The sequence below is a fragment of the Camelus bactrianus genome, chromosome 30 (genome assembly GCF_048773025.1).
Source record: "Camelus bactrianus isolate YW-2024 breed Bactrian camel chromosome 30, ASM4877302v1, whole genome shotgun sequence".
NCBI classification, from domain to species: Eukaryota; Metazoa; Chordata; class Mammalia; order Artiodactyla; family Camelidae; genus Camelus; species Camelus bactrianus.
In genome coordinates, this window is record NC_133568.1 from 13808571 (window position 1) to 13820942 (window position 12372).

At 36.3% G+C, this 12372-nt stretch overlaps 1 protein-coding gene across 3 annotated transcripts in view; it reads left to right on the forward strand.

Annotated features, from left to right (window-relative positions):
• DCC (DCC netrin 1 receptor) overlaps positions 1 to 12372 on the forward strand; it is a 985342-nt gene that overhangs the window by 876434 nt on the left and 96536 nt on the right. For all 3 annotated transcript variants that reach the window (XM_010961349.3, XM_045521525.2, XM_074355181.1), the window contains exon 20: positions 6908 to 7102. In XM_010961349.3, coding sequence (XP_010959651.2) covers positions 6908 to 7102 — 195 coding nt within the window. The remainder of the gene's footprint in view (positions 1 to 6907; positions 7103 to 12372) is intronic.

Below are 12372 nucleotides of genomic sequence, written 5' to 3' on the forward strand. Positions count from 1 at the left end.
TTCAGATGACATCCTTACTTCATGGGAGTTACTTTTTGAATTTTACAAAATGAAAAGATAATGTGAAAATTCCAAATGTGATTTAAATTTAAGTGGAAGACTTGTTTTCTCACGGAAATTGCTCTTAGTGTAATAGCAAACAGAATTTCCATTTGAGCTGATACCTATGAAAAATGAAGAGGGAGGTAAAAATCTCTCCCAAATCTTACATACTCACTTGTACTATGCCAGCCTTTTTAAAACTAAGGCTGGCTTATTCTGATTTTCTTTCCCTGCCTCCCCAGTATTATGATCTGTTTTCATTGGTTCTTTTTTTTTGGTGCTTTTATAGGTTTTTTTTAAATTGTTTTCAGGATGACTTTTATTATGTTATAAAGAGTTATTTATAAGCAAACGGTAAATCAACAGATAATAAATTTAAGAAGAAAAAATAGAATAGAATACAAGTTATCTAAATAAAAACAGGTTCTTATGAAAAAAAAATTGGGGGGGATAAAGGATAAAATAAGTCATAAACTACCCAATTCTCCACTCTTGTTTAAATAAATCTCATCAAATAGTTGATGTAAACAATGCAATGTGTTTTCAAATCTGAAAAAAAGCTTAATTCCGCTTTTTGATGGAAAGAAATGCAAATTAATCTGAGCAGTAAAATTCTGTGTGCCGAACTCATAGTGCATATATAAGAAACCATGTCCTCATACTTTATTTAGAGTTGTATTTCAGTAGTTCTCACTATGAAAAAAATCCTTTCTCTCACAGTGGAATAGGAAAAGTATGGGAGTAAATATGCTTTCATCTTTAAAGTTCATTTATTAAAACCAAGTTTTGATCATGAAGTTGAGATACTTTGACTCTGTTCAACTTGGAGCAAACACTAAGAACCCTTAAAACAACTTCTGTTTCTGGCATATTTTGATTCTTTCATTCAAATTACTTCCAAAAAATAGAGTGATAAAATACTCAAACTACCAGACCATTAGGCAGAGGGCCCAGATTTTCTACCCTCAGTTTCTTACGAGATTACAAAGGAAAGTGTGAGTTCCATTATGGCAGGACATGTGTGTGCCCACGTGAAGGGGTGTGCTCCCGTCCTACCGTTGTATCTCCTTCTTTCCCTAAGTCCCTGCATGTACGTGGCAGTGGCGTAGGGTGGTCAAAAACCCAAGCTTCTGAGGGAGATGCCTGATGTTATTCCACCTCCCGACTCTTACTTTGGAAGTTAGAACCTCTTTTGTAGAATTGCTGTAATGAAGTACTGAGAAAAGCACCTGATGCCCAGTGAGCACTGAAAACGAGTGAGTGATTGTTACTCCCATTTGAAATCCATTCTAGGACAAGATTTCACAAATGTGCTCTGCACAGAACTCAGATCAGCAATTTATAAAAATAAATAAATTTATAAGTGTGTATGTGTATTTCAAAAAGATTAAGCAAAAAAAGAGGACAAAGGGGACAGATCCAGATAATTCCAGTGCCTAAATTTGTCGACCATAAACTGGCATCTTAAGAATTTAGACTGACATTTTTCAGAAGAAAATGGTTCAAACTAATTAAGCACTTACTATATGCTTGGCATTCTGATCATATACTCCTATTATTCTGTTTTGAAATGGAGCGTCAAGGGCCTTGTGGGGAAAATAACACTCGCGTAGTCAGATCACCAAGAAGTACCACCATGTTTTGCTCTTCTTATTAGTATTCAACTGGTCCAAGCCAGTGATGCTCAACTGATTTATGATTTAATTTGTCTGAGGAGGGACTGAGCGTGGTATTTTTTTAAAAGCTCCCCAAGTGACTTTAATGTACAATTAGATTTGTGAAGCATTGATCTGAGGAGACGTAGCATCCAACATTACTTAGCATCAGGGACCAACATATAGACAGGGAGGCGGCTCTTCAGAGGTTGTTTCCTTATCCATACCATCTAATGACTGAGGTGATGCACTCTTTATACTCTGATCTAGTTCCTCTTCCTTGAAATTCTCTTTTCTTTGGGATTTTGTAAAATCGCCTGACCACTTTTCTTCCCATCTCCAGGCTGTGGTCTCATTAACAGACATTTATTCCACCTGTTCCCTAAGTGTAACTTCCCAGAATGCAGATCTTTTTAGTCCCTTGTTTACTTTCTCTGGAGAAGTATATATTCCTTAGCCAGGACTGCAGGGAATATGCATTCATGTCTCTGCAATCTGTATTTCCACCCAAGGAGTTCTGAGTACATGCATCATACCTCACAGTGTGCATTTCCACTTGTCTGTCTGACTGGCACTTCCTTCTCCTCCCCACTCCCCCTCACTCCCATTCTTCCTTATATTTTTTTGCTTATCACCACCACAACTGGCCAGATAATGCACTGTTATACTCAGAATAGGGATCTGAAAACCCCTTGGGACTTTGAACCCAACTGGATACTCATACTGGAATTGTAGGTCTAAATATTCTTACTCTCATCTTTTCGAAGACTCTACACTTCCCCCAGTTACAACAATTAAAAACTTACTCATCTTGACTTCTTTCTTTACATTCCTTTTTCCATATTATCACGAAAGAATATCTTAATGCTAATCTGAATGCTTAAAATCTAAGGGCTGAAAGCTCCAGAAGAACAGGTTTCATATTTTGCTCAATGCTTTCTCCCCAGTAACAATATTCTTGGCACTTAGGAGGAATTAATAAATATTTACTGAGCAGGATAATCATTGAATTGATAGTAAATACACTGTTTGCCTTGAAGCTGAAGTTTCAGCTTCCAAATGAGATATTTTTTAAGTAAAATAAATAAATATTAGCCATAGCATTTACTAAGCAGTTACCACATAGAAGATAATGTAATAGAAATACTCAGATATGTTAAGTGCTTAAAATGCATTCTATCACAGCAACTTCTTGTTGGGTAAGAAAATTGAGACATTCTTAGATTAAGCAAGTTGCTCACGGTTGGAAAACTTGTATGGGATTATGACTTGAGGTCAGGTCTCGGAATCCAAGTCTGTGACTTTTGACCACACTAGGCTAACTTCCTTGCTGGGAGAGGCCATGTCATATATCTTGGTCTTCCCAGTACTTACCAGTTCCAGGAGAGTTGGGATTGGAAACTTCCTGACAGTTTGCTTCTGGAATTACAACTACCTGTTTGTATGAGTAGAATCAAAATGAAAGATGTACGCTGCTACATTTTATATGTGTATTGAGACAAGTGGTGTTCTGATGTGGGAGTGCCGAGGTAAACTGATAAATCTATGACAGAACAGAATGCTTCATTATTTGGCCAGTATGTTGGGTAAGAGAGAAGAATGAAGTGGAAAAACTGTAAGAGCAAAGGATGGAGAATGACAGAGATTTGGACAGAGAGGGAAGAGCATACAGATACACAAAGGTCGTGAGAAACCAATGAGTGTGTTCCAGCCTGTGTGGTTATATGGAAATCTATAAAGCAAAAGCCTCAGTAACATATCAAATGGCCTCAAAACACGACAAACTCACACATTCAGATGAAGCTGTGTGGTTTCTCTAAGGCCAAATTTTAAAGTTTTGAATGATAGTTTGTTTCTGTTCTCCTTCTCAGTTCTCAGATTTACAACCAATGACAGGCTTTTTCATAAATTTCAAGAAATTGCTCAAATACAATTTGGAGTCAGAACTAATGCTTGCACGTTCAACTTTACATACCTGATGCCTGAACCTTCATTTTTCAATGCTTAATTGAATACTCTTCACACAGAAAAATTGACAGTGAAGGCAAACATTATATTCTCATTTGGTAAATGAAGAAAATCAGCAATAAGTGTAGCTGACTTGGATGGGAGCACAGTTACCCAAACTCCCAGATTCATCATGCCTTTACAACAGCCCATGAAAAGTTTAACAGTTTCATTAAATGTCGTGAATTTAAAAGTTATATACTTACAGGCTAAGTGATTTTATTAAATATGTGAGTTTTAATACCCATTATGTGAAGACAATTTTATTAGGTGTTTTTTTTTTTGAAGAATAGAAAGTAATATAAGATAGAACTCCTGAACTAAAGGAATGTTTTCATTCCTTTGAAGAGATAAGACATGTACATAATAAAAGCTAAAAAAAATTTCCCAGTGCCAAGGTCTTCTATTCAGTAAGTGTGGTTCTTTGGGTAAGAATATAAACTTCTCTGACTCAAAGAATATTAGGAGATTTTATTTATGTTGATCATGGCAGCTGAGTTATAAATGAATAGACATCCTTGGGTCAGAAACAACTTCTTCATCCAGTAATATTTCAGAATCCTTTTTGAATTATAGTCTTCCAGTTTTGGTGTTAACCAGAGGGAGGAGCCATACAGCCTTCACAAATTTTGCAGACTCCTTTTTCTGGGTCTTCTACCCTCATCTCTCTACATCTGAAGACATTCATATCTGCAACATCAGCATCTCAAGCAAATACCACAAAGGATGCAGCGTTCACGTAATCAACCACAGCAGCGATTCCTGACTTGACCTGAACACAGAAACCATCTGGGGTGCAGATGACTGGGGTTACCATTAACCTGTCGTGTTACCTGTTGCTGTGTAAATATATCACCGCAAATTTAGCTGATTCAAACCACACACATTTGCCAGCTCACTGTTTCTGTGGGTCAGGAATCCAAGTACAGTTCAGCTGAGAAATCAGATTTAGGGGCTCTTACAAAGCAACAGTCAAGGTGTTAGCTTAGGATTGATTTCTCATTTGAGGATTAACTGGGGAAATATTTGCTTCCAAGCTAATGTACCTGTTGGCAAGATTCAGTTCCTTACTGAGTGTTGATCAAAGCCCAGCCTTGGTTCCTTGTCACTTGGTCTTCTCCATCTGGAAACTTACTTCATCAAAACTAACAAAGGAGAGAATCTGTAGAGTGCTAGCAAGACAGCAGTTATATGTTACAATCTTACATAACATAACCATGGAAGTGACAGCCCACCACATTTGCTATATTCTGTTGGTTAAAAGCAAGACTGGAATCCCATCTACCCTCAGATGGAGAAGATTATGCTACCAGGAGGCAGGGATAATTGGGAGACTGTCGAAGACTTGTGTGCCACACTTGTTAAGTCTAAATGCCCTTTCCTGGGGTCTGTGTTGTCGCCTGTGCCTAGTCCCCAGGTAGTTCTTCTGATTGGGCCGATTTGGAAAACAGCAAACTCAGGGAAAGGTGAGAGCCAAAGCAGAAGAGGTGCAGGTTCTCGGCGCTGATTGGAATTTAAGAGAAACGGACTTCCAGGTGTGGGAGTTTGCAGCACTGCTTAATGCCACAGAATTGTGAGGGATTATGAACTAAATGTTCATTGTCTAAAAACACACCCCCAAACCCAGGCATGATTCTATAAATCACCATGGGATTAAGTGACAAATGACACAGAATCATATCATTGCTCTTACAGTTTATGGCAGTGTGTTACAAAGTTTACAGAAAGGAGAGCTCGCTGTAGAGGAAGGTTTCATATGTTAGATGTAGCTTAAGCTGGACCTTGATGGATGGGAACTGGATAGAGAAAGTGAGGAAAGGTGGTGGGGTGGGGTGAGGAGTAAGACGGAAGTAGGGGTAAGCGTAGTATGGAGACCACTCCTCCTTGAGTAAGGGTTTGTGCTGAGATGTACGCAGTGTGCATGGTTACTTGGGGAGGGAAGTGACTCTGAGTCAGAGAGACCTGTGACATGACCATTGAAAAGTCTATGTGTGAAGGTCCCCAGTCCACATGGGACAGGTGGGACTTAAAAGGAAGCAGTAAGTGAATCAAAGGAAGATAGTTGTATTTAAAAATGCAAGCTTGCTTGTACTTAATTGACAAAGACTGTATTTGGTGTGTGAGAGTAGACCTAGGGGCACCTGTGGCCTATCTGATGGAGATACTGTCACAGAATTTTGACAGAAATGGAGCCTGGCTCCACATTCAAATAACAGAGACACCTACAGTGAGTTCTTTTACAGTTTATATTACACTCACCTGTTACTGTAATAAAAAGTGATGATGTAGTGCTTTAAAATAAAAGCCAGCTTACGTATTGGCTAAAGATAATATTCAAATATGAATATTTTATAGGAGACCTTGATTTTGGGAGGTACCTATTAGATGATCACTACTGAAAACTACTAGCATTCAAGTAACATATCCCCTAATACAGAGGGTAAATGATACTACCAAATGATGGATTATCAATATTTGCAGTATCAGCTAGATAACCTATAGTTGCCCAGAAATACTTTTTCCTCTTTTTTTCTTTTAGTCGAGGTAGGATGGACTAGGGGAAATAGTGTTGGATGTTTAGTATGGTAGTAGAGGATATTATCCTGGCCCTTTCATCACCTAGCTTGGGTCATCCTATTATCATCATCATCAATAGATAATTCATCATCTATGAATGGAGAGCAGCAGTACCCATGCAAACCTCACAATAGAGCCATTACAAAAATCATCTTTGATCATTTATTTTTATAATACTTTAAATAGGTAGGGAATTTTATACTTTTCAGTATATTTTTATTATTTAAACACCAGCCAAAATAAACATTACTTGTTTTCATAATTGGGTATAATACAAATTATACTGACTTGTTATCTATGTTTTCCATTTTTCATCACGCTTACATATTAGAGCAAACTAATAATCAGGATTTATAGGCAGCAGAAACCTCACATTTTTAAAATATGGCAGATATGTTTATTTCCAATATCTCGTTCCATTTTCAGATTTTGTACATTGCAGCAATTACTTTCCAGTCTTTGCAATTTAAAAAAAATCATTACTTGCCAAACCGAATACTGTAGTTTATAAATTGTGTATATATAGTACTCATTGCAAATTATATTTGGGAAAATGAATGTTTGGAAGTAGAGGTATAGCATGTAATCAACGCACTAAATAAAGTTTCATTCATTTATTTATGCAGCTTACATCTTGTTTTATACCTTGGACAAGAACATACCAATTGATGACTGGGTTATGGAAACGATTAGTGGTGATCGGCTTACTCATCAAATCATGGATCTCAACCTCGACACGATGTATTACTTTCGAATCCAAGCACGAAATGCAAAAGGAGTGGGGCCCCTCTCCGATCCTATCCTCTTCAGGACTCTGAAAGGTTTGAATCATTTACTTTCATTGTCTTTCTTTTCCTGGGGGATTATTATAAAATAGTTTTGGAGTCTGTGTTGGGAATTGCCCTAAACCATCTCTGTTGGCAACATGTCTACAGTGGACATTCAAAATAATTAAAATGCAAATTAAACCACGTGAGATATCACCTCAAGTTTGTAGAATGGGCATTAACAAAACAGAGATAACAAATGCTAGTGAGGATGTGGAGAAAAGAGAACCCTTGGGCACTGTTTTGGGGAATGTAAATTAGTACAGCTACTATGGAAAACAGTATGGAGGTTCCTCAAAAAATCAAAAATAGAACTACCATATGAGCTACCATATATTCCTACTTTGGGGAATATATCCAAGGGAAACAAAAACACTAACTCCATAAGATAACTGCATCTCAGTGTTCCTAGCAGTATTATTTACAGCAGCCAAGACCTGGACACAACATAAATGTCCACTGATGGATGAATGGATAAAGAAGTTTCAATATATGTGTATATAATGAAGACTATTCAGCCATTAAAAACAAGGAAATCCTACCATTTGCTACAATATGGATGAAACTTGAAGGCATTATGCTAAGTGAAATAAATCCGAGAGAGAAAGACAAATACTGCATCATCTCACTTATCTGTGGAGCCTACACAAACACCAAACTCAGAAAAAGACATCAGATTTATGGTTATGAGAGGTTGGGGGAGGGAGCAGTGAGACGAGGAATTGGAGGAAGGCAGTCAAGAGGTACCAGCTTTCAGATGTAAGATAAAAAAGTACTAAGGATATAATGTACAACGTGGTAACCATAGTTAAAATTGCTGTATGATATACATATAGGAAAGTTGTTAAGAGAGTAAATCCTAAGAATTATAGTGAAGAAGATTTTTTTTTTCCTTTTTATTTTATCTGTACGAGATGATGGATGTTAACTGAAGCTACCGTGGTAATCATTTTGCAGTATATGTAAATCAGTCGTCATGCTGTATATCTTAAGCTGAGTGATGTATGTCAATTATTTCCTAAATAATTGGAAAAATATTGGAAACTGGAAAAAAGATAAAAAAAATTAATTAAAAGCTACCTTTTGACGCTGAAAGCCAGCATGTCAAAGAAAGATCTATTATTACATTTTCTGCCATCAGCACAGAGCAGACCTATTTAACTTGACTCTTTTTCATTTACAGCCCTTTTGGAATTTTGTATTGATTTCATGTATATGGGCTCTATTCAAAATATAATGAAAACCTTTAGCCATTTTATGTAAGGGAATAAAAGTTAAAAAGCGTTGAATTATGTGAATGGTATATATACTATTGCCAACTTTAAATATTTTCCTTCAGGAACTATTGTCCTAATGTATTAAAAGAAATTTTGATATGGCAAGACTGAAAATCTCAAACAAAATTCATGTATTTGTTTTAGGGGCCCAGGATAGCAACATGAAAAAAAATCTTGCAGTATAATTACTAGAAGAAAACTCTACATGCTTGTAAGAACAAAAATCGCTACTCAATTTAAGAATAGTTGCATATTTGTACAGAATAATACTAAGGCTCAGAACTACCTCAAAATGATCTCCACATGAGTCCTTTGTATTTTAGTATTATTTTTTTTTCTATTTTAGTATTATTTTCAGAGTATAGTATTATTTTTCTGGAGGACAAATAATTTCAAGAGCCTCTTTTATTTAAAAACTGAAAGTAATTCAGATGTTCCAGGGCTGATATTTTAAGATGTATATTGAAGGTATGACATGTGTTATTTTAAAGAAGGATACTTGGCTCGTAAATCTCTTACCACCTTATGCCCCTATATCTGACTGAAAACGTGATAAAACATGATGGCAAACAACTGAAAAATTAGAAGCATGCATCGGAAGACATTTTCACCCAGTTGCTTAGATAAACTAAAGAATAAGTTTAGAATAACTAGACAGTCTATTTCTCAATTCTCCTAGGAAAACTACCCTAATAAATAGAGGACTTTTGAATTCTGGTGACTGAGCTATTCAAAAGCTAGATTTGGATACAGCTAATCTGAAAGTCTGCCAAGAACACACAAATAAGCTTTCAGCCTAAGCCTGCGTGACAGCTCTCAACGACAAGAGTGGAAGTTGGGAGGGAGGCAGGAGAAAAATCAGCCAGTCTTCATCTATCCAGGTTTTTCTGACTTCATGTCTAAATCAGGTTTCATTCCAAATGAGCAATTGAAAGAAAACTGGTTATTCATTTTGTAGGAGCATGAAATGTAACTAGATGTTTCACAAATGCTTCATCTGTGTCTATAGACAAGTGCCAAATTAATTTCATGCTCACAATGTGTGCCAACTAGAGATTTCAGGGAAAGGTTGAGATGACTTAAGGCATCCACATGTATTAAGCAGCAGAGTGATGACTTACCACAGGGTTTATAGGCCCACGCTGATCATCATCCTGTAGATTATTTAATGAACTTCATCTCTCACTTGGTACCGTTTACACTAAGTGCCCTAAACGCATCTGTTAGATGATATTCAGAACTAAGAACAAATTCAGAAATTTGTTGTGTGTCATAGTAGTCCACAAGAGTTATTTCTCATACCTAGATTGGAATGTTTAATACTGTCTACCCTAAGGATGTCATGCCCAATTAATAGTCAGTTGGATTTCTATGGTAAATCTTACAGTAAGTTTCAGATGTCTTGAGTGTATTTTAAATTATTCAGGTATATTGATGTTCCCACCATTATCAATAATTGATACTGTACATGCATGTATCTCACATGTATGTCATTTACAATAAGAGATGTTCTAAGATAAATTACTCATCATAAGAGATTTGAAGCCACAATGAACCAAATCTACACTGAAGACAAAATGCTATCTGATTTCAGATTTTCAGTTTTCAAAGCGGCTTCAAAACATAAGATCTCTGTTCATCAGAATGTAACTTTGTTTGACAGAGAAAAAGGTTTACGTGTTGTCCTGAGCTGAGGAAACCCTCAGTAACCTACTGGGTAATAGGAAGTGTTCCCATTGCAAATCATGCCTTAGGCAGGCATCCAGAAGCTCCATTTTTTCATATTAAGTCTTTGCAAAGATAGAAGAATTTTCTATTAGAGATTAAGGTTTGTTGGTTTGGTTTGGTTTTAGCCACCAGCCAGAGAGATACAGGAAACTCAATCAGTAATCACTGGTTAATTAAAATGACGTTTATCATTTGAAAGGAATTAAATTACTATGGATGTACCCTATGTACATGCATATATGTGGTATATCTGATTCTTTATTTGCAATGCTAATTAGAAGAATCATGAACTTGATTCTTTGACCACAGAGGACTCTACAAGTACCCATCTCCCTTCCCCAAATTCACCATTATTAGACCCACACAGTACGGAAACCTTAGGAGATGTGTAAGAGGCTTGTTTATTTCTACCCATCACATGAGTTTCCATCAGTAAAGTAAGCTTCTCTGTGTTGGACCATCAAGTAGTAGGGAGGAAGGATGCTCCTGTGAAGGGATGAACTCACCTTCTACACAAAGAAGCAGAGTCTTCAGCAGTGAAAATATAGTAGAGCGGGGTCACTTCTCTGGGCATCCTTGTCATTCAGAAATGTGCATCTCTCCCATCTAAAGATACAAAAGTGAAAGCTCTGACCAGAATACAAAAAGGTTTTAGTTTTTAAATTGTTCTGTGACAAAATACAAGATTTTCTTGACAAATGACAGGAACAATGAAAAAGTCAAGGTACAGATTACAATCCTGTTCAGCCATTATTTGTCTTTAATTAAAAGTAACTGTTAGAAATATTTGATTCCTGTTGGGAAAATACTCTTTAGTTAATAACCTTTCTTGAGACATTCAAAATTTCTCAAGTTATAGTCACTCTAAATTTGCTGACATGACAATAAATCCAAAAGATAAGAATAAAGTTGAGATTGTTCCCTATGACATATATTTATTTATCACCTGCTAAAAATTTTCTTAGACTGCAGGTAAGACATTATATAATTCAAGACAGAGGGAGAGATATGAAGAATGGAAATAATATGAGATTGGTTTTCTCCCCCCGCCCTTTGTATCATTCTGAAAAGTTCTCACCTAGATTGTGAGAAACTGATTAGTTTCTCAAGTGTGTTCCGTTCTGGCTGCCAAACTTGACCCTTCCTGGGTTGCGTGGTCATATTGATCCTGACACACCCATCCTCATTCTTGCTGGTAGGCACGTCCTACAACACAGTGTCTTCCTTTAAAAGCTACGTTAGGATCCTGTCTCTGTTTATAAGCGACAGATAATGAGTTTGCCTATCAGACGCACCTCTCATCAACTGTCCTCTAATACTGTAACAAAATATACTTTGAGAAATCATTAATCTTGAATGAGAAATGGGAGAGAAAAATCAAGATAAAAATTAAATCATAATGATTAGATTAGAAAAGATTAGATGGCCTGATGAACTGAAACATGTTTGTTAAATCTTGAGGAGATAACGAAGACATTTATAAAACTTACTTAAAGTTTGTAGAATCTTAATACAAAGCACTCTTGTATATACCATTTTCCAAAGAGCAAGTCAGAATTCAAATTCTTCTGCTTATTAAGATCCCCTTTCTGGTTTATCCTTGGCATGGACTATGTCTATATAGTACTTTTAAATGATACTGCAAATGAGCTCTGGTTTAGAAATTTGTTCTTCTATGATGTGACATTAATAAACCCTGTTTATCTGGAAGGGGTTTTTGTTAACAGCATTTTATTTAAATATTTTGATACCATATATTCTTGTGGACAGTGGTTTGTGTTCCTTCTTTGAAAAAAGGAAGGACCAGCCCCTGTACGATCTTTGCTGTAAGTTGTTTTTCATGTGGTGATGGTGGATTTGCTGTGAGACTGATTAGGTTATAGTTTGCGGCCCATGGGGATGCTGTGATCTTTTTCTCTGTGTGAGTTTAACTGAGACGTACACAGAAAGCAATCCAGCGAGTATAGTTGCCTAAGTTTGACTACAATTAAGTGAGTTAAATATGCCCAGAAGACTCAAAGATCAAAGAATATCGAGTGTAGATGAACTAATTCTAATTGATGGAGACTTACAAAGAGCTACATTGATCAAAATGTCATTTCTCAATTTCTAGAAAAGCAATGATACACAGACATTTACTTCCTATAAAGGTACATTTGGTTAATAGAAAAGAAACCACCTTTAAAAAATTAGAGATATTTTCATTTTTTATTGAAATGTAGTTGATTTACAATGTGAATTTCAGGTATACTAGAGATA